At 40.1% G+C, this 26,282-nt stretch overlaps 6 protein-coding genes across 8 annotated transcripts in view; 3 read left to right on the forward strand and 3 right to left on the reverse strand.

Moving 5' to 3' along the window:
- Positions 1-26,282, forward strand: part of LOC126366202 (uncharacterized) — a 261,987-nt gene that overhangs the window by 180,861 nt on the left and 54,844 nt on the right. The gene's annotated exons all lie outside the window — the stretch shown is intronic.
- Positions 3,547-6,373, reverse strand: LOC126366408 (SUN domain-containing protein 2-like). The gene is made up of 4 exons (XM_050009516.1): positions 6,191-6,373; positions 5,271-5,426; positions 4,442-4,734; positions 3,547-3,832 (listed from the first exon to the last, which is right to left on the reverse strand). Exons 1-4 carry the CDS (start codon positions 6,371-6,373, stop codon positions 3,547-3,549), a joined length of 918 nt encoding a protein of 305 aa, XP_049865473.1.
- On the reverse strand, positions 8,439-14,715 carry LOC126366291 (eukaryotic translation initiation factor 3 subunit M). Its single transcript, XM_050009381.1, has 7 exons — positions 14,553-14,715; positions 14,268-14,447; positions 14,037-14,131; positions 13,141-13,356; positions 12,369-12,634; positions 11,478-11,621; positions 8,439-8,690 (listed from the first exon to the last, which is right to left on the reverse strand). The coding sequence occupies exons 1-7, from the start codon at positions 14,595-14,597 to the stop codon at positions 8,473-8,475; spliced, it is 1,164 nt and encodes a 387-aa protein (XP_049865338.1). The 5' UTR covers positions 14,598-14,715; the 3' UTR covers positions 8,439-8,472.
- Positions 15,337-18,277, forward strand: LOC126366295 (elongator complex protein 4). Its single transcript, XM_050009388.1, has 7 exons — positions 15,337-15,539; positions 15,623-15,658; positions 15,789-15,904; positions 16,096-16,339; positions 16,619-16,890; positions 17,414-17,648; positions 18,132-18,277. Exons 1-7 carry the CDS (start codon positions 15,428-15,430, stop codon positions 18,224-18,226), a joined length of 1,110 nt encoding a protein of 369 aa, XP_049865345.1. The 5' UTR covers positions 15,337-15,427; the 3' UTR covers positions 18,227-18,277.
- On the forward strand, positions 18,496-22,516 carry LOC126366312 (tetraspanin-1). Its single transcript, XM_050009412.1, has 5 exons — positions 18,496-18,664; positions 19,530-19,748; positions 20,238-20,420; positions 20,577-20,777; positions 21,904-22,516. The coding sequence occupies exons 1-5, from the start codon at positions 18,602-18,604 to the stop codon at positions 22,222-22,224; spliced, it is 987 nt and encodes a 328-aa protein (XP_049865369.1). The 5' UTR covers positions 18,496-18,601; the 3' UTR covers positions 22,225-22,516.
- LOC126366225 (neurogenic protein mastermind-like) overlaps positions 24,393-26,282 on the reverse strand; it is a 40,227-nt gene continuing 38,337 nt past the window's right edge. For all 3 annotated transcript variants that reach the window (XM_050009268.1, XM_050009267.1, XM_050009266.1), the window contains exon 9: positions 24,393-26,209. In XM_050009268.1, coding sequence (XP_049865225.1) covers positions 25,709-26,209 — 501 coding nt within the window. In that variant the 3' untranslated portion in view covers positions 24,393-25,708. The remainder of the gene's footprint in view (positions 26,210-26,282) is intronic.

Consider the following 26,282-nt stretch of genomic DNA (forward strand, 5'->3'; position numbering starts at 1 on the left):
AAATTTAATTTATTACGACGCAAAGCAAAGGATAGGTGGGCGAACATAAAAAATATATATTATTAACTTATTTATACGAGTTGCTTTGATATTTTTGCTCGTTTCCGCGAATTTATTTTTTATAACGAAACTTGTGTCGCGAGCGCCGAGCGCCGCGATAACGTTTGACAACCAATATTCATCACTGGCAACCCTATCCGGAAGTAGCGATCTATCTAGTTTATGGTCAATGAATCTTAACGGCATCTTCAGTTCCGTACATTCGTTCGTTAGTGACAAACGTGCCAGTGCCAGTGCCAGACGCATCCCACGAAGCAAGAAACCACATGGGCTGTTCCCCCTAAAGCTAAGTATACTTTATTTCCTAGAATAATTTCTAAGTAGTGGAATGAGGCCCTTTTACCAAGGACGCCACCGCCATTGTTGACCAGTCCATACGCTCAATTGTAAAGGACGCTACCGCCATTGTTGACTAGCAGTTCGTGTACAAATTGTTATCTTAACGTCTACTGTCTATTTATTTGTACTCTCTTGTGTAAATGTTTTATTACGTGTACAGATAGTAAGTTATGTGTTATTCCGGGTTTGGTTTTATACTTGTTGCTGTGGCGTCCCTATATAATGAACGTTTCTTTCTTTCCGTCTATAATATCAATGTAAAGAGGTAATATCCTTGGCTTGCCCCCAACCGTCAAGTAACAGTTGAATCACCCCGGACTCCGATAATAGATGAATGGCCTGGTTTATCCAGCATGAGTTGTATCACCCCGGACTCCGGTAATAGTTCAATGGTCTGGTTTATCCAGCATGAGTTGAATCACCCCGGTCTCCGGAACATATGAATAGCCTGGTAAATCCGGCAAGAGTTGAATCACCCCGGTCTCCGGAAATAGTTGTATCACCCCGGTCTCCGGAACATATGAATAGCCTGGTAAATCCGGCAAGAGTTGAATCACCCCGGTCTCCGGAAATAGTTGTATCACCCCGGTCTCCGGAACAAATGAATAGCCTGGTAAATCCGGCAAGAGTTGAATCACCCCGGTCTCCGAAAATAGTTGTATCACCCCGGTCTCCGGAACATATGAATAGCCTGGTAAATCCGGCAAGAGTTGAATCACCCCGGTCTCCAGAAATAGTTGTATCACCCCGGTCTCCGGAACATATGAATAGCCTGGTAAATCCGGCAAGAGTTGAATCACCCCGGTCTCCGGAAATAGTTGTATCACCCCGGACTCCGGAACAGATGAATTGCCTGGTATATCCGGCAAGAGTTGAATCACCCCGATCTCCGGAAACAGTTGAATCACCCCGGACTCCGGTAATAGTTTATGCTATGAGACTTCCCGAATGCTACACTTGCTGAGAACTTTCTAAATCTAGTAAATCAGACGCTACTGACCGACTACCAGTTTCGACAATGAATTATCTTACCACCTCATATGTATTGTAATCAACATATGTTCCCTTTTAACTCTAACAATTCCCTAAGTTGGTCTCAAATTACTCAGTAGCAACAGTGGTGTCATAATATCATTTTCAACTACAGGTGGTGCGCTAAAGTTCCGCGAGTGTGGCTTGACGACCCCTACTGAGCGAGTAATAAACCGAACAACATAAGCAGGCAGATAATGGTAAGATTCAGGCATCCATATTTCGTTGTATCGTGACGCATGTTATACCCTAAATTAATTCTATTATAAAGTTACATCACCTTCTCTTGAAAAGTATACATGCGTTCACGACAACTTGGTACTTAAATTATATTGCCGTAGCAGGTCCTATTTATAAAATACTTAGCTATTTAGGAGCAACGTGGGTGAATGATTATCATTAATTTAATCTACTAATTTGAATTAACGACCTAAGTTTTCTAATAATAACGTGAACATATTTATTATTATATTTGTTTTTTTTTTGGACGCCCTCTTTAATGTGTAGGTTAGGTGTTTGATATATTTTTAATTATTGGTCTTATTGTTTTTTAAGTAAGTAAATTTAAGTTTATTAATGTGGCGTCCAATATGGAAATCAATGTTTTTCTTTCTTATATACCTGAGTTTATGTAAAATATAACAATAAAGCTCGGAAACTAACAATCACACAGAGATGCTGCGGGAGAATAGGCTATGGAACCGTAATATTTTATGTACAAAACGATTATATTATGTGAAGCTACGAAAATTCAATCAATCAATCAATCAATAATACTTTATTGCACAACAACAAAACAAAGGACATAAACATACGAATAAAACATAAGCACAATAGGCGGCGGCGGAAAATTCGTGTTTCGAAAGACACTTTGGCGGCAAGATACCCAGTTTTTTTTTGACGTGACTTATTGTAGATTTGCCGGAGATGCCATTAACTTGGCCGGACAAATGGGGAGCGCAGCAGACTCTCACCCGGTACAACGATTAAGACAACAGGCCTGAGGGTGCCCAGTTGGTCGCGAACCTCGGCGAAAGGCGTCGTTTGAGAGGAAAAATATTTGAAAGATTTAATCGACCCTAGAGGGAGGCAAGATCCCTAGAGTCATGTTGGAAGTTGTATATATGCTATGTTGTGTAGGGTGTTCGTTCCGGACAATTACAAAAGAGCACGCAGCCACCAGCTGTTGGCTGTGCCGCGCGCGCGCACTGTGTCTCACGCGAATTCACCTCTTATGCGTGCTTTGCGTCTCCTCTCCTCACCACAATGTGATGTGTTCGCTGATAGATGGTAGAGTGTATGAAGAGAATGTTTGGCTTTTTGCGAGAAGATTTACTAATGATTTACTGTTTTGTTTTCTATTTTTATTTTATGTGATAGTTTTTACCTTTTAATTTTATAATTATAATTTTTATTTTTTTATGTTACTTATTTATAATTTTATTTTTCTTTTTTTTCATTCATTGTTACTTTTTGTATTTTAGTTTTTACATTGTATTCTCGTCATACAGCGCATTGGGTTACACTCTAATGTTGTATGTACCTTTATAAATAAATATTAAATTAATATGCGTCACACGGTCACACCTCAGATCACACTGTGTAAATTTTGATAGCGCGTTTCAGGACTGTATTTTTGAATGGTGGCGCCATCTGTTACGTATCGGTGGAACTATCTGGTCAAGTAGTCGAGTCCGACACATCACGCACGATACGCCGTTCGACTCTGTTACCGCTTGCTGTTGTAAGTACCTATGAACTTTAGCGACTCAATAATAACGCTGACACCACATTACCAGACTAAGCTAGGTAATTACTGAAGTATTATCTAAAAAAGAAACGAAACCAATACATAATCGCACTTTACTGCATAAATCTTACATATAAACTAGACATAACACAGAATACAATACCTACAAACATTAATATCAATAATTAGGTACCTACATAATGACAATCTTTCGCTTACAAAATTCCTAGTACACATTATATAAAAACTATTCGTCTCATCACCTATCACGGTGATCTAGAAAGCTCGGTGAGGTGTAGGTACTTAGTTCATCTTGCGATAGATGTACCTCTGACTACCCGTGAAAATCGTGAGCATATGTCCGGTTATTCGTTATCTATTCGCATGTCGTCTTCGATAGGCGTTTGTCCTGGTAAGAGTTCACCGTGCACCCTGAACCGGTAGACGCAGGTATACACAGGGTGTCCCCAGTTGGATATTATCCGTAGCCTGATCATGTTGAAACCCTTGGCGACGGGGTTGGTGACTGAGAAGTACTGGATCGGTCGACCGTCCTTGATGTACTCGAAGGTTCCAAAGTCGTGCGGGAACGGTTCCCCGCGACATTCTAGGCCTTCCACCGTAAAGACTCGCGGAGCTGAAGATATATCCCTGTTCAATTACATGTACTTTAATAATATAAACTCACGCCCGTGTGTAGTGGATCAAGACTATCAGTTCTTGCCACTTTTAGGCGATTCTCAACGACACCGCGGACCGACACATTAGGTGGTGACGCGGTTTTTAGGGCGCATAGACTTGTATGCCTACAGGATGTAAGTGACGTTGTAACGTAAACTTTGAGGGATGATTCAGACCATGATTCTGAGTTGATATCAAGTGGAATTTTCCAACATCACTTGAAATTGTACTCATTACAAACAACTGCAAAGGTTCAAATTGTCTTATAGCACTTTCATGACACCTGATTATTCTCTTGTCTATTACGTCCATACGGCCTTTTGCATCACTCATAGATAAATAAGTAAAAATTGTCTAATACATTATTATATATTGTGTATTTTGTGTCCATTGTGCTCAATAAAGTATTTTATCTATCTATCTAATACACTATCGGTAACCTATTCGCAAGTGGTTTAACAGCCTTTTTCTGACGTGACTTACCTATTGTAGATTTGTCGCAAATGGCATTAACTACTTGGCAGAAAAGTTTCAACAGCCATCTAGTGGGTAAATATATAGGTACTTAGAGGGACTTACTTGGTTGGCGAAATGTGTGCGGGTATATGTTCGAGGCTAACGCCCGTGACCTGCACAGTCCCGAGCAGGCGGATGGTGGCTTCACCCGTGGCTCCCCTGAAGGCCCAGCACTCCCCCGGCAGCGACCCGGGCCGCAGCATGACGCGCGCGTTGAGACACTCGTGGCCGCGGCACAGCCAGGAGGCGAGCACGTGCAGCGCGTACCCCACCGGGGACTCATACAGTATGTGCTCCACTGTGTCACCCGTGTCTATGATTCTGGCGCCTGCTGATTCTAGCGCGAAGTCTGTGACCTAGGAATACATAAATAAGCACTACATACTTACCTAAACTCTATCAAAGGCAGCTGAGCCACAAAGCATTAATAAGATTGTAGCCAATGGTATAAGAGCGCTGAGTGCCCTCACCTGGTACAAAATTTAACACAACAGAGCCTAGTTGAGCGCGAACCTAGGTTCTGGGCGTCGTCTGAGAGAATTATACTTTAAAGAATTGATCGAACCTAGTTGGCTGATAGCGATAAGTGCTGAAAGAGGGAAAAGAACAAAAAGATTTAAGAAGTGATGTCGCAGAGTAAGTATTAGAATATTATAGGTAAATAACACAAATACATAAATAGGTACGTATCCGTGGGCCTTGATAGGTATTAAATAAAGTTTGAACAGGGCCCCGAATTCGGTAATTTCAATCGTCTCAGATGCGTTTACGATTATGTTCAAGTTGCAGTCCAGTGGGTGTATTAATTGGTATTAAACGTAACCAAAGACAAAACAAAGTTGTACCGCAGACGGACGCAAGTGATTTTAGAGCTGGATTTTATCAAACCCACCTGTCGATCGAAGTCATGTACGTCGATGGACTTGGTGTTCCGACAGCAGGTGGACTGCAGCGACTCCCGCGCGCGGCCCGCCGCCGCCGCTACTGATGGTAGAGCTGATGAGATGCGGTCCATCTCGGTCTTTAGGTTCTCGTGCTTGCGGTTCACCTGGAGAAGGTTCTGGATATAGAACTTGTTCCACCAATTTGCTGCTAAATTCATTGGCTAATCTGTCGTTTACATGTCTGATAGCAACATCGAGTCCAATTGTTAGTAAACTTTCTGCCCACCACTTTAGGGTTTAGTGTGTGAGTTTAGGTATTAACGTAATATATTATTGTGTAATTATACATTTATAGATTACGAGTGCAGAGCTTAGAGTGCAGCAGTGTAGTTTGAACTAAATAGATATAGATAGATATGTATCTAGTAGGTAAGCATTGTTGATCCCGTAACAAATATAACTCACGACTTACGACTATATCCCAATTGGGGTAGTCAGTACATCCATCACAAGATGAACTAAGTAACCACACTTTACCGTGCTTTTTGGGCGTGTGATCATATAATTACAGTGGTTTATTTTTCTGCCGTTCTATACGCTAAAACGTGCTGAACATATAATTTTACTAATACCATAGAATAAGCAATAATACTACGTATAGAATAGCAACTCTCCTTTCCCCACCAGCGGCGGAGCTAGATTTACCTCACCCCCCTCGGTCTTACATTAGTCTTCAATCATATAGGGGTCAAAAGTCACACACACACACAAACAGATGCGCATGTACGATAACGTCAATGTGTAGTGTCTGTGTAAAACGAGGTGTTTTATATGAAGTGTCCTGAGAGTGCTAGTACTTATCTACTTACGCTTAAATGTTCCCAAACATTCATCATATAACTGAAATATTTCATAACAAAATGCGCACCTCAGATAGCCCTCTCGTGAGCTGCATGACGACATATTTGATATCGCTGAAGTCGCCGTCGAAGCCGTCGGAGGCCGGGCCCCAGAAGTACCCGTACACGTGCAGCCCTAGCAGGGTAGCCAGCGACACGCACACGAAGCAGCGGAACAACCCGCGCAGACACCCACCCGTCTCATACTCCATCCAGACTAACTTGTCACTCCTCTTGTGAGGTCAATGACCGACCTTATCAATTCATATGTCACTCAAATCTTGGAAAGAATACCAAGAGTGGCTGCAGGTTGCTTAATGACTTGTGGCTCTGCCCACTCCGGTAGAGATAAGGCGTGATTATATATAGGTATCCTTCGCTTTGTTACATAAAACTTTACATAAAGCTTAGAGATGTAATTGTAAATCACAGAACTTTGTTATTGTTAGATTTGATGTTTAAACGACATTTCTATAGTCATTATCAGCTGCTTTCCAAAGAGAAGAGAAATAATTTAAAAAGTCTTATTGTGTTCATAACATCTTACCATAGAACACGGGACTACGGCGCAGCATTGTAATAATAAGTCTTTGAGTAACAGAGGTCTCAGATGACGCTCTGAGCCGTGGAATGCGCCCAACTGGGCACCCTCAGGCCTGTTGTCTTAAATTTTGTACCTTGTGAGAGCCCTCAGCGATTCCCATTTGTCCGGCCAAGTAGTCAATAATGCCATTTGCGGCAAATCTACAATAAGTCACGTCAAATAAAAAAGAGTAAGTAACTTTAGATCCTTGTAAATCATATAGGAAAAAAGTTTTTTAATGGAAAATAATTAATCCCAATATATTGAGGTATTTGTACTTAACGGCTTAAATACTTTTAACTTCCGCGTGTTTTTGTTTTGGATTTTTTATACAAGTTTAGTCTAATCATATACTACAACCCAGCAAAATTTCAGCGTCTGACGATTTAGTGTTGGGATCGTCATACAAAAAATTGCTTCATTGCCTACGCTATAACCTACCCTTTACCTATCACACGACACCACGCACCGACACTTTTGGCGAGGAAACGGTCGCGTCGCATTGACTTGTATGTAACCATTGATGTATAATGCCTATAAACACGTCGACATAGAATAAGGAATAATATTACGTATAGAACGGCAACTCTCCACTCCCTGAGCGGCTAACCTAATTTAACCCCACCCCACTCGATCTTTAATTTTCAATCGTATGTGCATCACACGTCACAAACACAGACGCGTACGCGTGTACGATAACGTCTATGTGTAGTGTCTGTGTCAAACGAGGCGTCTCGTATGAAGTGTCCGGGGTGTTCCGTCGATGCACACGAATACTGCCTCGCCCCGCGTTAGAATAGAATAGAAGAAGTTTATTGCAAGTCACAAGTTATACAAGGTGTTTTGTAATAAATATGCGTACATGTGACGCCCTGCTAGGGCACAGCATACAATAGGGGCAACTAGTTGCCGATTACTTGAAAATAATAACAATAAAAAAGGAATCTATAACTAACATATCTTAAATCTACTCTTTAGGAACTTTACACTTAAATTAATAACCTATAATGGTGCTAATTCCTGTAAATACCATCTAATTTTATTTTAAGTTATATCTGTCATTTTCTTATCCGCCGAAAATGAAAGGGACGGGTAATCGACAAGCATAAAATTTATGGAACACACGTCAATTTTAAGCACAAATCTAAACCAACCGTCTAAAAATTTTACATCAGTCAATAACCCGACACATTCATTTACTCATTTTTCCTAAAATTAAGAGCTGTGAATCATCCGTCCCTTTCCTTTTCGACGGATATGAAAATGACGGATATAACTTAAAATAAAATTAGGAGGTGTCTGCTGGAATCGGGGCCATTACCTATTTATTTAGAGCAATTGAAGCATAACTACCTACTATATATATTTATTTATATCATCATTAAAAAATTCTGTAATATTATAATAACATTTACTAATAAGGAATGTTTTTAGACTATTAGAGAATAAATTAACTTTTTCAGTACTTTTTATTTTATTCGGTAGATGGTTGTATATTTTTATTAGCGTTACAGTCATGAGCAATATAATGTACCTACTTTAGGACTCTGTCGCACTAACATATTTGACATTTAGTGAGACTTACAGTTCAATTTGTCAAAAAAGTTAATGTGACATGGTACCAAAGTGTATACATATTAATGTTCGTGACCGTACACCCAAACATTCATAAAGCTCGCGAAATAAAAATGACCTTTTTATTATACAAGTTTTATTGATTAACGTTCATTAAGCAGCCTTGGTCTGCTGGTGCTGGTAGTCCCGCTGCGCGGCGGCCACGGAGTTCATCTGCTCGTGCGCCGCGTGCACGTTGGCCCGCCACGCCTGCAGCACGCTGCGCAGCGTGCGCCACTGGCCCGGCGTGAACGTGCGGTGCATGGTGGACGACACCAGCACCCTGCGGCCCGCCTGGTCCATGCGGGCGCGCACCAGCCGCGTCTTCAGCACTGCAACGGATTTACGGTCGGATTAATGTTTTTTCGAGGTAAATAAAAGCATAAATAGGTAGCCAAATAACGGCCTCTGTGGTCCAGTGGTTGAGCGTTGGACTCACGCTCCGGAGGCCCCGGGTTCGAATCCCGGTGGAGACATATCACAAAAGATCACTTTGTAATCCCTAGTTTGGTTAGGACATTACAGGCTGGTCACCTGATTGTCCGAAAGTAAGATGATCCGGAAGGCACGTTAAGCCGTTGGTCCCGGTTACTACATACTGATGTAAGTAAGTAGTTGTTACATGAGTCATGTCAGGGGCCTTTGGCGGCTCAATAGTAACCCTGACACCAGGGTTGATGAGGCTGGTATTCCACCTCACAACCCACACGATAAGAAGAAGATAGCCAAATACATAAATTAAAACTGGTTTCATACGCCTTTTAAGAAAGAATATTATTGTTATAATATTCGCGAAGCCGCCGCCTGTAAGTCGCCATAGCATATCTATGTACGATGTAATAACCACAATCAAAATCTTCCGCAAAAAACTAAAGTTAATTTAACCGCAGAATAATGGCAGTAAACCTGCTAATGCTTTCTGATTTTGACACTAATCATAGTGAAGAAATGACTTGACGTCATCTAAACACAACCATAAAAAATATTAGTTTTGATAAAGCTGACGTAATACGTTGAACACTTTCAAAAATAAAGTGAAACAATTAAGTCATTATTAAAACACATAATAACGTGTTCTTACCGCGTTTAAATGGAGATATGAGACTCCCGATATTTCGACACTGTTGCAAGTGCCATGATCACGGGATGACTGATGAGATTGGAGTGGAGTAGGTAGATCTATAATTCGGGAGTCTCATATCTCCATTTAAACGCGGTAAGAACACGTTATTATGTGTTTTAATTATGATAATAACCGCGTAAACTTAAAACAATTGAGTCATTTTACTCATCAACGTTGCGCCCAAAATATTTAAAGCAGTTGCGCTACATCCGATGCGAATTCGCGAAAGATGGATAATAAAAAAATACAGAAATGAGACATAAATAATAGATGAATTTAACTCACTAAATTGTAACTTTTGTAACTACACTTCTCATCAAAAAAATCGAAACACCTTGCAAGTTTACGTTTTGTCAGGATTATCAGAAAAATGTGTACATTTAGGAATAAATGTTAAATGTCGTTTAATAGTGAGTAATATGAGCTTATCAAATCTTAATGTTAATGTTCTAAATTTAAATGAATTTTTCATAGGTTTCGTATTTTGTTAAATGAGTCATTTTTATTCCGTATGGAGTATAAAGGAAATGGATAAAACAACACACGTAAATGAAAAAAAAAGCTAAAAAACGTTTATGTAATAACTTGTATTCCCTCCCCGAGCTCTAATTACTGCTTCCATACGGTTCTTCATCGATCGGATGAGAGTCACGATCACATGCTGTGGTATATTGTCCCATTCCTCTTGGATTGCATCTTGCAGCTGGCTAAGTGTTTCTGGGGCAGGATCTCTTGCTCGAATTCGTCTCTTTAATTCATCCCACAGATGTTCAATGGGATTCATGTCCGGGCTTCTTGCTGGCCATTCCATAATAGAGATATCGACTTCGTTAAGATAATCTCGTACGACGCCCGCGGTGTGAGCCCTAGCATTGTCGTGCATGAATATGAAGCCGTTGCCAATAAAATGTGCATAGGGCATCACATGAGGCTCGAGACACTCTTCGACGTACCGATGACAGTTTAGTGCAGGCAGACGTGGCCCAGACACGAAAGCAAGCTCTGTCTTACCGTCGGCGCTGATTCCTCCCCAAACCGTCCACGAACCGCCACCATAGCTGACCTTTTCTTCAATGCAGCATTGTGCATAGCGTTCTCCGTCTCTTCTGTAGACCTTGTTCCTTCCGTCGTTACCATACAGCATAATTTTACACTCATCAGAAAAGAGAACTTTGCTCCACTGTAGGTATGACCAATTTAGGTGCTCACGTGCAAAGTTAAGGCGCGCTCTTCGATGGTCTGCAGTTAATTTCGGCCCATTTGCTGGCTTATGCGGTACCAGTCCACGATCCTTCAACCTTCTTCTAATTGTAGAGTCACTTACAGCCACCCTTCGTACAACACGAAGCCGCTGCTGCAGTTGAAAAGCGTTAAGGCGTCGATTTCTTAAAGAAGTTGTTACAATAAATCGATCATCTCGCTCAGAAGTGACCCGATTCCTGCCAGATCCTGAACGGCGCGTGAACAAACCAGTCTCCCGATAACGTTTATAGACTCTATGAACAGATGACAGGCTTAGATGCAGTCTTGCAGCCACAACACGCTGACTAAGGCCAGAATCCAGCAATGCCACAACTTGGGCGGCTTCTGTGGGCGAAGTATCCATACGTTTTAGAAAAAAAACCTTTTTTCAGACGTCCCAAAGTCACAGTATTGAAATAAAAAACAAAAAGTTTAAGGATAGGCGCCAATTTTTAGTTTTTAAACGCTAAATGTACTCCAACCCTAAACACACATTTGTCTCAAAACAGTGATTCATTTCGTTTATAAGATAAAGAAATGAAATTCTAATTTTGAATTTAGAATTTTCGCTTATTACTGTAATGGCCAAACTGCCAGCTATACATTTATGTATTTTTTTTCATCGTATGAATTCTTTTTTGTGTTAAATTCGGACAGAAACAATGAAAACGGAAGTGTTTCGATTTTTTTGATGAGAAGTGTATTTAAATTTATTTTGGTGCAATAGAGTATATTTGAATTTGTTATAATTTACCTTCAATAATGAACGCCTCCACATCCTTCTCCTCAATCTGCAGCTCGGTGGTGATCTCATCGAAGGTGATATCCGGGTTGCTCTCTGCCATCTGCATGAACGACAGTATCCGCATCTTCTTGATGTTCTGCTCATGGTTCAAGCCTGAAATAAATATAAAATATTTTCCAAAAAATCCTCACAAATGTTTACATTTTTTTTTTTTTTTTAAATAAATAATTATTTATTTTTGGGGAAAATTTCTTAAGTTTAATTATATATTGTGCAATAAATAAGTATAATAAGTAGTGTGTGTGTAGTGTAATAAGTTACTACAGTTATTCTGTTTTGAATTATTAAGAGTTGTAGTATGTAGAGATTAGGAAAAATTGTAGATAAGCAAATGAATAAGGCTTTTGTTTATTTACCACAGTCAAGTTATGCACCTATGAATATTTCTTAAAGGAAATATTATAATTTATATAAGAAACTAATAAGACCAGCCGGGTCTGCATGACAACCACACCGCGCGAATTATATTGAGCGCTACGACCAATAAACGATACGAATGCTATCTACCGTCATACGGCTATTGATCCAAGGCCTCGATATAATCCGCGCCGCGCGCGGCGCGATTGTCACACAGACCCGGCTGAAATAGTTTCACTCAAATAGGAGAAGAAACATAAGTTTGAATTCACTTGGAATTCCAAAGTTGGATTGAAAAAAATCCAGATGTTTCATCCTTTCTTAGCTACAGTCATGAGCAATATAATGTACCCGCTTTAGGACTCTGTCGCACTAACATATTTGACATTTAGTGAGACTTAGAGTTCAATTTGTCAAAAAAGTTAATGTGACATGGTACCAAATTGTATACATATTAGTGCTCGTGACCGTACATGAACTTACCCTGAGAGTGGACAAATTCCTTATGGTTGTTGTAGAACGCCTGGTAACTGGAGAGCTTCTCTGAGACAAAGATGGTGAGCAAATCATGAATTAGCTCGCCCTCTAGGAACCTCACAGGTTTGAGCGACAGCAGCGGGTCTAGCAGGAATGTGGTGGGGTCAGCCAGCGCCGTCACTATGCATTTGATGGCATCCTCCCTAGCATACGACGCGTTCTCGTCTGTGTATGTCCCCAACAGCTCTATCATCACCTTTGATGCCAATTCACTGAAACAAAGTAAAAGAATTTCAATTTTGGAATAGTCTTATTAGTCATAAGAAATGTCTTCCAATAAGAATTAAAGTATAAGTGTCAGCAATTATTTCTTATTGGATAAATAATTTAGAAATTAGGCACAAGGATTAAAAGTAAAGGTGATGACTGATATCTTTGACCTACATGCAGGTGGACATGCAGCTTAAGATGGAACTTCGATTTTTGAGCAACTTTTTGTAATTGGAAAGGATGCAATGTATTGATAGGAGAGTCTAACCATATTGGGGTTAAAAAGGAGTCTTTGAAGAATTCATCTAAGTGCACTCACTTTTATATGTGCAAATATCAAATTGTGATCATCATCATGGTAAAGTGGTCAGACCTCGATAAAAACTTGATAAAAAAAAACATGTCGTCCAAACCGGTATCCGGCGACGATTGTGATATTGCTTGTTTAAGTGAAATAATATGATGTAGCATTTTTAGAGTCCCAGTACTGGCTACAATGAAGCTTTACCTGTTTTGATCCTTTAGAACCTGGTGTAAAAGTCTGTATAACTTCTGCATTTGTTCGTTGGAGGGCGGGCAGCCGAGGAACTCTTTGCGTAGCTGCTCAACACCGGTGAATATATCCCGCACGGCTCCTACACGGGCTCCCAGCTCTACAACGTGGTAGTACACATGGTAGCGAAGTGGGGAGTTTGCCTCTAGGTTGTTGTAGAGTCGCCATAACCTGCAATGTTATGATCAGGTTAATTAGACACTAAGACCTCAAGAATACCAGCATCGTGGCTCCTGCAGCAGCTTTTGCTGTGTGAGACCCTTTTATAAAGGACACCACCATTATTGTTGGCCAGTCCATTCACAAAATTACAATTTACCTTAATGTTTACTGTCTATTTATTTGTACTCTTTTGTGTAAGTTGTTTTTATTATGTGTTATGATTGTAAATTATGTGTTATTCAGTGTTATGTTGTATTTGTTACTGTGGCGTACCTTTATAATAACCGTAACCTTTCTTTCTTTCTAAGATTCAATGATTTCTCAGAATATTCTTCATAAATATACTGACAATAAAATACAAATATACTTTATTCCACCAAATTAAAAAGATAAAATGGTTCCATAAGTAATTTGTAGAAGTAATAAAACAGCACGCACTTTTGACCTCATTTTCTTTCTATATGTATCATTTTCAGTGTAATAGTTATGTTCATAATTATATTGCTGTAATAATTAGTATGATCTTCTTCAGTAACACAAGAATATCCAAAAATAGACAGGTTGACTAGTAGATATTATGCAGGTAATAATGTTACGTCTTTTAAAGATTCTTAATTTATGAAAGAAAAGTAAATAATCACAATTTATTTTAAAAGGTTTTTAATAATTTTAAATAAAGCTTCACTTACGTTTGTAATGCCACCATGCCAAGTTTGGGTGCAGGAGCCTTAGCAAGCCGCTGACTGAATGCTACAATAAGGTTCTCCCCTCGTTCAAGAGGTATCTGGAATTAAGAAAATATAATGTATACCTTGAGATCGCAAAATTAGGTGATTACAGATTAAAAATTCCCAGATTAGTGTGAGAGTGATTAATTATAAGTTTCTGTTTATTAATTTATATAAAATTTGGATACTAACCGACACCATAATCGAAACAATACTGTTGAAGATAGCTTCGATGTCTGCTTCGTTAGGTTCTTTGAAGCAAGCATCGCAAACTCCGACAATCTTGTGCAAGTCGTCTTCGATGCCTTTTGGAGACTTTTCTTCTGATATCTCGGCTCCCATACTTTTGAAATACTTTCTTAACTCTAAAGCCTGAAAGATATCATAGAACAGGTTAACGTTTTACTCAATTCTTACCAACTTTTCATGAAATCGAATTGTAAAGTTTAGGTTATATTGTGTTAAGAGTTCACCTACTTGATCTTCAAGCGAGATATCCATAAAAACTGCCGGGCCCTGCATCTTTGTTAATATTTGCTACGAAACTTGACCAAATAGATGTAAAATCCTTTTAAATTTTACTATAACAAACTCAAAATGCACACGCACGAAGCCCGGATTTGAACCACAGATAAAAAACATTAATAAACGTCATCTTTGAAATGGATGCATTCATTTTAAAGATAATTTAACCACACCACCACTAACAAATGCAATTTTTGCGATGTCATGACACTAAGTACTGAAAGTGTATACGGGCCCCTCATCACTGTGTAAAATATTTTAAAAAATAAATTGTCAGAATACAGTGTCTATGGTCGAGGCTTTTTGGCGGGAAACTGGAACGGGACAGTTGCTTTCTTCATTGATTAATCTAAATAATTAATACGAAGTGGTGTTTTGTGGTTAATAATCGCATTAAGTTAGTCGGAAGACATTCTCGAGTGTTATTATATCGGAGTATTCAATAAACAAAGTGTATCTGCCTGTTTTCGCTTTAGTTTATGCGGACTTTTGAGTTAATTCGTTTGGGGTTCGGAGTAGGAGTCTACTCCGAGGGTGGGGGCTTAGGTTTCATCATCATCATCACCTTTCATCATTTCATTAATCATCAAGAAAAAAAATACGCAAGACATGGCTGTATGGGCATAGTTCCCTTTGCCTTACCCTTCGGGGAACACAAAAAAAATAAAAGATAAATAAATGTGTCGGTTCTTCACACTTCTTATTTCAATGTTATAATAATTCCGTTAAAATCTAAGTAGAAAGAAAGAAAGAAAGAAACTTTAATATTATTAAGAATAGCGTTTTCCACTCTTGTCCACACAGCGTAAAAACAGTTCTAAAAAATCATGTCTAGTTTTCATAAAACATTGGATTCGAGAACGAACATAATTGGAACAAAATTAAAGAACAATTTTCCTTTCGTATCATCTGGAATTCCATCCTTGGATCATATTGTTGGTACGTATGCGACTATACAACTTAAATTAATTTTAAACTTATTATAACCTTAAAATATAAATAATAACAACATATGTTTTCAGGTGGAGGTTTACCTACTGGTGCTATTTTTGCAGTAGGTAAGTAATAAATGGTCATTTATCTTGCCTAGCGTGAACTTTCCCACTGTTGGGTATAGACCTCCCTCCATTTCTTGCCTGTTATCTACCTTCAAATTAACTTACCACCTGCTATATACTTCATTTTCAGAGGAAGACGTACTAGGAACATACAGCAGAGTACTTGCAAAGTATTTCCTTGCAGAAGGTGTAGTCTGCAAACATGACCTGTTTATTGCGACTGCTGATGAGAACCCACAAGACATCGTAAGCTACAAATGTTTATACCAGTTTTTTTTATTACTTATATAAAGTTGGAATACATTTTAAAAAACTTAGCAAATGTTTTATACAACAGCTTAGTAATTTTTTTGTAAAACTATTTAGTAGATATTTGCAAAATCCATCATTTGTCTACAATCTAACATCTGATATTTATTTACAAAACTATATTCCAGACTAAAGAACTGCCGCAGCCTTGCACAGCGCCCACTGAAGATGAAGTGAGTGCAGTCTCTGGTGGTGTGGACAAAATGAAAATAGCCTGGAGATACGAGAGGCTTGGTCAAGTGGAGTCTTCTTTTGGCAGCAACACCAACTTTGGGCACCACTTCGACCTGAGCAAGCACATAGATGAAGACACTATTAAACAAAGCAGCATAACATATTGTGATCTTAATTCAAAACATGAAAGTGTTAAAGGTTTGTCGTTTGCTTTAATTTTGTAAAATGTCTTGGTTTGCAAAACCACTGAATTTGATTTTGAGTTTGAATTCATGTTTGGATCGTAGATAATTGATATCACATGGTTTCCAGGATTTGTGTCTAATTTAATAGCAATAGGCTGGTATTACATGACACTTTAACATAGCTGGTGAGCAGTGGGTGTATATACTATACACCTCTGCCTACCCCTTTAGGGATACAAGCGTGATGTTATGTTGTTATGTGTATTTTTATAATAGTCAAACTTCATTTCAGGTTTCAAAAACCCGATCTATTTTAATCTTCTGGCTAGGATAAAAGAAACCGTTTCAAAAGAAGAATATCAGATTAGCAGTAAGAATAAAAACATTCTAAGGATAAGCATACAGTCTTTGGGATCTCCAGTGTGGATGGCAATGGATTGTGAAGATTATGGTGTATCCAGTAGCTATGGGCAGGATCTTATTAAATTCATGTTCTGTCTAAGAACTATACTGAGGGACACTAATGCTGTGGCGTTTGTAACCATTCCAGCACATTTGTTCGAAGTGAGTACTCTCTTCACCCACAGTGCCTTTCACACTTCTTTGAAACCAGAATGAATATGCATTTTCATTCTTTTCCCCGGCTATACAGGTTGTGAGAAGCTGCAGTAGTTTTAGGCGGATGAGACGTTTGTTATGTAAAAATTTACGATTCAAAGTGTAACTATGTTACCTACTATAATATAATAATAATAAAGATTTTTTTTACTATTTACTAGGTAAGTGTGCCACCTTTAGCCACATCTTCATTTACCATAATGGTGGACAAATGCAAACCATTTTTAATTAAAAAAAAAGTAATTTTTAGGTCATATAGGTGATAAATATATAATAGAAATGGATGACAGACAACAATGAAAGTGCATATTAGTTGTTATTATAAAAGAAAATGAGATGTAACTGATAATTAAAATACTTATTCAAAAATAAAAGAAAAACTTATTCAGAAATATATACAATACATACATACATCTTTTTTCCTTTTTTCTTTTCTCTGTATTTTATAAGAATTCTATACTTTTTTCAGGATGATCACATAATGAAGCGACTGCTGTATTCAATAGACAACGCAGTCAGAATAGAATCATTTGCAGGCTCAAGTCGCGAAACCAACCCAGTTTACAAAGACTACCACGGGTTGTTCCACGTGACCAAGTTATCTGCAATCTACTCTTTAGTGCCTTTTGTTCCGCCAAGTCTGGATCTAGCATTTAAGTTGAGAAGGAAGAAGTTTGTAATAGAAAAACTGCATTTGCCGCCAGGTAACAATCTTTATTGGTACAATAATGTTTCTATATGTTTCTATATCTCTCCATGTTGCTGTTATTATTGTAGCTTTCTGCCCGCGACTACGTATGTGTATAATTGTGTTATCAAAAAGCTATAGCGCTCAGTGGCGACCCTAGGGCGGTGCGCAAAATCAGCTAAAGCGGGACCACCCTGGCTAGCAGCCACGGATCTACAGGGGAGTAACTGGATTGGGCACACCTGCCTTGTGAATAACACCTCTTTACGGCCACATAAAACTCATACATTATTGGGTGGCTGTAAACTAATCGAAAATAACTATATTTTACTAGGGACTCAGGAATAATGTAGCTTACTCCTGGAGTAAGAAATTGTAATTCCAGAGAGTACTTCCTACAAACAAACTTCACTATGGTATTATTACCATTGATGTTACAAGTTGTTTTCTGTGCGTACAATTGTAGATGAGACAATTAAGAAATATTTTTTCTTTACAGAACTCCAAGAAACAAGTGAACGCGAGCAAGACGACATTACCGCCACGCCGCCGGTGACTTGCGGAGGTTTCAAAAAAAAAGATATAGATTTTTAATAACAAACAACTTTTGGTATATGAAAACTGTAATTAAAACACTTTAAAATACTACATCGTTTTAATGTAAATCGTGGCTTTTATTCCAATGCGTTTGCGCAATGTGCGCTCAATAAACAGAATGGAAGAGCTTACATTCACACGTGCGGAGTAACTGAAGCATTAATTTTAAACAAAACTGCCTAATTATTAGTCACCCCACCTGCTCAGCAGAGCGCATCTCCACAAACCGGCGAATCTATTCACTGAGCCACTGTTTGTTCACACTCGTACCAACGCGTATTGTCATCGCGTAGCTTTCGTAATTTCTTCCGCACAAATACTATTATTGCTTAATATAAATTATTAATCCCGTTATTTGTAATAAGTGTCATAATGAAGTGCAAAAATGCAGCGAGTGCTAAAGTGTTATTCGGATTTTTCAACACTATATTCTTTGTAAGTATGACGTGATTATTAAAACATTACCGTTACGGTAATATATAATAACGGCCGCCCGGCAAGGTCGAGGCACCACTTTTTCGACTATATTTATCTTCACGCTACCTATCCGTTACAGGGTTTATTTTATAAAGAAAATGGAGGACCGATATGACACTGGCCTCCATTTTATTCGGTAGAATTTCCAATAATTAACACCACACTGCATAACAGATTTAAATTTCAACTTTTACTCCGGTAAAATCATCGGGAAATCTCCGGGAGCCGTGGAGCCCAGTTGGTAGAACGCTTGCCTCTCCCTTTGAGGTCGCAGATTCGGATCCAGCACAGGCTAAACCAACCAATGATTGTCGAATTTGTTTTCGAATTAATTTTTGGATCATAAATGATTTATCACGTGCTCAGCGGTGAACCAAACCCACATACCCGAGAAATGCATTATCGGAGGTATGTGACCTAACCTGGATTGGACTGGTTTTCCCTTCGCGGGTTGGAAGGTTAGACAGGAAGTCGCTTCTGTCAAAAACCGGACCTGTCAAATCTTCAGGTTAGGTAAGCGGACCCTGACGATGGTGACTCCGGTAAAATCAATACTTACATCATTACAGGCTGATCCCCCAATTGTCCGAAAGTACGACGATCCGTGCTGCGGAAGGCACGCGTTAAGCTGTTGGTCCTGGTTTTCGCTTACATGTTGACCATTGGCGGCTTAACGATAACCCTGACACCAAGGTAGATAAGGTTGGTAATCCACCTAACAGTCCACACGATAGAAGAAGCATTCAGTGCACTCGCCTAACTTTCTTGTAATACCGACAGGTATTCCCATTGTATATTAAAAGTTGTAATAACTACCCCAAAGGCCTGCGGATTCCTAGAAGTGGTGTGTGGCTTCCTCCTCCTGTGCGATACGCAGCGTGTCCTGCTGTCGCGGCTGCTGGCGGCGCCAGACGCCGGGCTGGCGCACCCGCCCTTCTACTACCTGGCACTGGCGCTACTCGCCGCGGGGCTGGCCATGTGCGCCACCTCCGCGCTTGGCTGCTGGGCCACTTACATGCCTGGATATTTCATATTGACTATTGTAAGTGTAGTTAACATATTTATTTTACAAGCAATTTTACATGATGTCAACAATAAGTGTAGGATATTTGAAAATATTGTGTAGTTAGAACCTCGTTTCATAGAGCTAAGGCAGACTCACCATTAAGTTTTTTATGACATGACTTAGACCTAGAATAAGGAATAATCTTCCCACCAGCAGCTGACCTACGTTTGCCGCACGTTCCCTTGGTCGCTTTAGTCTTCAGACTTTAGTCTTCAGTCGTATGGACGTCAGTGTGACGTCTGACGTCCATACGCACTCACATACACACATATCGCACTCACATACACACATATCGCACACACACAGGTGTACGATAACACCAATGTGTGATGTCTGTGTAAAACGAGGTTTATGGTATGAAGTGTCTGGAGTGTGACGGTTTAACAGAGAGTTCGGTGAGGTGTGGGTACTTGTTCATTCATTACCCAGTCGATACAGCCGTGAGCTTATATTTACGTGTGCCAGTACTTCCTGGCGGTGCTGGCGCTACTGCTGTGGGAGTGTGCGGGCGGCGTGGTGGCGGCGGTGTGGCCCCGCTGCGTGGGGCTGCACAGCGCGGCGGGGGGCGCGGCCGCCGCGCTGCAGGCCTACTACGCCGTGCCCGACTACGAGCAGTTCACGGCTTCTGTCGACCTCGCGCAGACACAGGTATGAACAAAGGCTTGTTCCACTTGCGGATCCTTCCGAGAACTTATCCGGCTGATATGCCAACAAATCTCAAATAGCATTGTAGCTTTTTAGGTGAATTGCAGCAGTAGTATCTTGTTTTTCGCTCTTTATAAATCTTACCTACCTACCCTCCAGCTGGAGTGCTGCGGCATAACGGACGCGCGCAACTACGACATGTCGCTGTGGCAGCTGCGGCGGCTCGGCCCCCGCGGCATGGCCGTGCCGCCCAGCTGCTGCGTGCAGCGCGCCGGGCTCGTGTCGCACCTCAACCCGGCGCCGCTCAACAACTCCCGCTGCCAGGAGCTCACGCCTGACCCACACTACAGATACATACCTGTAAGTTATTTAGCCAACTTGATACTAAACTACTCGGCCAGACAAATGGGGAGCGCTGAGGGCTCTCATCCGCTACAAAATTTAAGACAACAATCCTGATGGTGCCTAGTTGGTCGTGAACCCCGGCTCAGGGCGTTGTGTAAGAGGATTATATTTTAAAGAATTGCTTGACCCTAATAGGCCGATAGCAATAAACGCTTAATAAGAGAAATCTTCGACCACTCTTCGAGCTGATTGGCCGCCTCTATCGCTAGCCATAGCTCGAGATTACTCTAGAGTAATCGGGTCGTCAGGATCGATAACGGATGAGACCTAAGTCAATGTGCAGATTTTCGTTGCGAAGGAAGCACGGAGCTCCCGTGGCTTTTCGAATGAAATGATTTTGTATCACCTGTAAGCGAAACCCTGCATAGGTCGTGGTCGGACGGTCGTGTTGTAAGAGGCGCGTTACACGTAGCATAGTAAGAAGTAGTTGGATTTATGTACTTATACCTTAAGCGTACAGCGTCATCCGCGTCCAGTTCAACAATGCATTTAGGGTGTTGCTGCCTCTCTTCTGTAGCGCCTCGGGCATGTTCGCTGAAGCTCACGTCGACTGCTTTTACACGACTATGAGGAAGCGATGCACATCTCTGGTGCGCAGGGTCCGAGGCAGCGGCAACGTCGCCCTGGCGATGATAGATAAGTCCGCGGCTCGACTACCCGTATTTACGAAGATGTTGCGATCTAATATCAGATAAGGCTGCTAACATCTAGAATAAGCTTACTAACACATATGAGCCATGTTTCTTGAAATAAATAAAATATCATCATCATCATCATCAGCCCATTAACGTCCCCACTCGATAGGGAGATCGGACCTGAAACCATCACGCGGGCCCAGTGCGGATTGATGGTTATTAACGACTGCTAATGCAGCCGGGACCAACGGCTTAACGTGCCTTCCGAAGCACGGAGGAGCTCGAGATGAAAACTTTTTTTTTTGTGGTCACCCATCCTATGACCGGCCTTTGCGAAAGTTGCTTTACTTCAACAATCGCAGACCGAACGCGTTAATCGCTGCACCACCGAGCTCCTCGATAATGTATAATAATTCCGGTATGTCTTCCACCATTCTTATTTTCAGGGTTGCATCGGGAAACTAGAAGACTGGTACCAGCAGCAGTACATCGTATTCATGATGGCACTATTCGTCGTGGCTCTATTCAAGTTGGGCATACTCCTCAGCACTGTGTTCGCCTGTATTCGCCTCAGGAAACGCAGACAGGACGTCCATTCGTTCATCATGAAATCCTTGGACAACAAGCATGAGAACTTCTACGATAGCAAGATGGGCACCCTACATGAGGAGCCGATAATGGCTAAGTACATCCAGCCGAACAACTTCTACAGCCCGCGCGTGCGCAACCCGAGGATCTTCCCTACCAAGCCCAATGAGATGGTATGAGAATTAGCAGCGGAGATAAATGCTTTAGAGAGGAAACTGGAGAAGTTCTCCGACTATTTATATAAGCACCAAGCTGATTCCATTATGTGGTGATCAATATTGATAATAGCATGGTATAAGAAAACCAGGTACGCTCAATCCTATGAAAAGCCGCCATTGCTAGCCGTCTGAAGACGTAAATGTTACCACTGTGTTACCATTAAATTGGTATCTCCAACATTCCAAGGACGTAAATTTTATTATTGAAATTTAAATGAAATATTGACTAATGTATTTAATAACTATCACTTGTCATATATACAAATGATTAAAACTGCAAGTAAATATTTTACTAAAAGTTCAAAATTGCCTTGCAAAATAAATATAAAAACATTGGTCGTGGGTAATTTATTTTTTACGAAATGGCAACGCAGGGTGCGATGACGTCAACTGGGCTAACCTTGAAATGTTAGCTGTCACTTTTGAGCATACCTGGTGTTCTTATACCATGGATAACAGTATCTGGAATATACTCGTATGGGTGAAGCTTTCAATGTGCCACTAGGCGTAATTTCGGTGGCGTATTTTTTCAACGACTAAGCAACAGTGAGTGCCCATTAAGATATGTATTAGGATGCACTACCCGAACCGAGTCCGAGAATGACGGATAGTGGAAAGTTACTTAGAGATATCGGATAATTCGCGCACTTCAGATCCATCATTTGACGGATTCGAAACGGATGTAGTGCGGAAACACACCGAGGCCAACAGTTTAGAAAGCCATGCAAAAATGTGCCACCGAAATGACGTATGGACATAGAATGGGGTAGTTTCCAACTATAGTCAAATCAGTTACTTTTTACTAAACGTCAAAACACGAATTTGCTACGGAATTTGTTTGAAGAAGCACACTGTGACGTCATAGTAAAATGTGACAAAATGTCCCACTTATTACACATACTTGTCACTTATTTACATTTTTTTTTTATTAAAATTTATAAATAAGTTAAATAGAAAAAAGATAACGTTTTTTGTCTCCTTTAGATCTGTCCTTATTTAGTAATCAGAATTTTATATTTATCTTTGACTTAGGAAACTACCCAATTCTACGTGTAGAACGGACACTCCGCCCCGCACCGATTTGTAAGCCGTTCCACGCCCGGTCGGTCTCGCTCGCACTTACGCGGTAAGACGGCATATTACAGAACGAGATTTTTGTATGAAGTGTCCGGGCTGGGCTATGAAGACACTTTCAAAAATTCACTCGTTTATCGAATGTGGTTTTGCTCGTATACAAATGGTTATAAACTGATTAGTATCATTAATAGAACAGGGGAATAACAGGCCACATCAAAGCAATTCATTAAAAAAAAGCAATATTCTTATTTTACACGCACGAATGTCAAATTGCAATATGACTTTTTTAGATGAATTGCTCCATGTGGTCTTTTTAACCTCCCACTTATCCCCCCACCCCTCATCAAAGTTACTTGAAACTCTATAGACTGCTAGTTTCACAAAATAGTGTGCCATACGTACGAAACATGCAATCATTAGGAACCCTCAATAAATAAACCCTCTAAAGTATTTGCTCCGTTCATTGCAATTTTCAAATAGAGAATTTACCTCTAAGTTTATTTTAGTAATTTGTGATTTGATTGAAGGTTTACACGTCTGTAATTAGTACTAGTTCACAGCTCGTATTTTTAAATCGTTCGTCCCTTCACATGCGAAAATGTATACCTGTCTCATCTTGCAAATGACAAGTTCCCATGTGCTACATGAAATGGATACATGGTGTTAGTGACATCGTAACGAAAACTTTGAGGGATGATTTAAACCATGATTCAGAGTTGATATCAAATTGAATTTTCCGTCGCAAAAGTATGAAACTGAAAATAATTTAAAAAGCACTATTTTCATGTATTTTTCGACAGGAAATTTCACTTGATGTCAACTCAGAATGACGGTGTGAATCATCCCCCTCAGTATTTGTTACGGGGTCACTAACACCTGTATTCTTTCAACGATTCAAAAATACGGCTCCGGTATACATTGCTGTCTTATACAGTCACATGATACTTAAATATTTGTGTAAACAGGCCATGTATTATAAAATTGTGCCGATTACCGGCGCGTACCGTCGTTTTGGTTTATCATAAGGTTATCTATAAATAAAAGTCGTGTGCCTCAATATGCAATATTATTTTCAAAAGAACATTTAAAAATTGGTCCTAAGTTAAAACATCGTTAACAATGGCTCTGGAATGTTACTGTCATTCACAATAATTAGATTTATATATCAGTGTTCACTGAACATATTAAGAGAGCTGCATCAAACCTTATTATTGGTCAGTATTGTTGCGTCGCGCCTTCAGCCTCGATAAGGCCGAGTTACAATTTCACTACAAGTTTCAAGAATAATATAAACTATGGTAAAGAAACTGGAATTGATAAATTTCGATACAAAAATGACTTCATTGAACAAAATAATAAAATAACAAGACGATTCCAGAATCCCGCACCCCCCTCCCTAAATGATACATGAGATCCTTAACAATAACAATAATCTATCTATTTATAATAATTGATACTATAATATTACCTATTGACCATTGAGACCGACATCACAGTATAACCTACTTTTATCTTAGGTACGGGAATGATCTTAATTTAAACGTAATTACATAAAAATTTACATTTGCACTATAATATAAAATGGATTGGGCCATAATCAGGCGGAGAGACCGACCTTACAGCAGCCTCAGACCTCAGAGGGGGTCGGTAAGGTCGACGGGGCCCGAGGCAGTCAAGAAATAAATTAAACCTTTCATGTGCAATATCATATTCAAAACTTAAAAACTATATATCTATTGTCCAAATCTATCGTCCTTCTCATAAATAAATCCATGGCGTGTAAATAAAATAGATAACTCGTTTGTCTTTTGTGCTTCAATATTATGTACTAATATCCGAAATAAATACTACAATTAATTAAAACTGTCCATTATTGAAGCGAATAAAAAAGCCAAAATTTCTCAAGTAATATGAATCGACTCGTGTGGGAACATTTCTGTGATTGTCCTGGTATTATGTTTTCACTGATATCATAATATTTATAATATTAAACAAACATCTTAAAATTACAGTAAAATATTTACAAAAGAAGTAATAACAATATTTTTTTAAAACTATAAATAGTATGAAATGGATATTTTGACAATAAATAGTCTATATAAAACAACGCTTCCGAAAGTATTAAGAGATTGGAAGATTTCCGTTACTTATTTATAAAATGATCTTTTAGCCATTAAATTCTGGTGTTAAATTCCTGTTTGATAAACTTTGGTCATGATCGTTTTTATTGGTCGCAAACTCGAACGTTCTGACTTAAAAACGTGTTACGAATACCGCCCTGTGCGGACGCTTCTAATCGCCCGTACAAAGGGTCAATTAGGAAGGAAGTAGAGAGTACCAGTCCGCGGCGGCGGCGGCGGCGCGGGGCTTAGAGGATGTCGTTGAGGAAGGAGTTGTCGAGCGAGTTGAGCAGCTCCTGCGCCGTGAGGTTGCTGGCGTCCGTGGAAGGCATGTTGTCGAGGAAGTCCAGGTTGAAGTCCGCGGGCTGCCCCGTGAAGGAAGACGTCGTGTGCAGCGACGGGAACGAGTCGCTGCCGCCCAGCGCGCCGCCGCCCTGCATGGGCCCGCTCTGACCCTGCATGGGGCCATTCTGACCTTGCATGCCCCCACTCTGATTCTGCATAGGGCCATTCTGATTCTGCATAGGGCCATTCTGAGCCTGCATAGGGCCGTTCTGACCTTGCATGGGCCCGTTCTGTCCCATTGGGCTGTTCTGTGCCATCATGGAGTTCTGCATGGGGTTGGGCTGCGCGTGCATGCCTCCCTGACCCATGGGCCCGTTCTGCATGGGACTGCCCTGGTGTCCCATGCCGCCCATGCCTTGCTGCATCGACATGTTCTGTGACTGGTTCATGTGGATATTCGGCATCTGGAAATTGTTTGATTCACTTCAAATCTGCGTTCTTTTTTCATTGAAGAAAATAATAAATGGCTATCACTCT

Source organism: Pectinophora gossypiella, chromosome 4 (assembly GCF_024362695.1).
Source record: "Pectinophora gossypiella chromosome 4, ilPecGoss1.1, whole genome shotgun sequence".
Classification (NCBI taxonomy): Eukaryota; Metazoa; Arthropoda; class Insecta; order Lepidoptera; family Gelechiidae; genus Pectinophora; species Pectinophora gossypiella.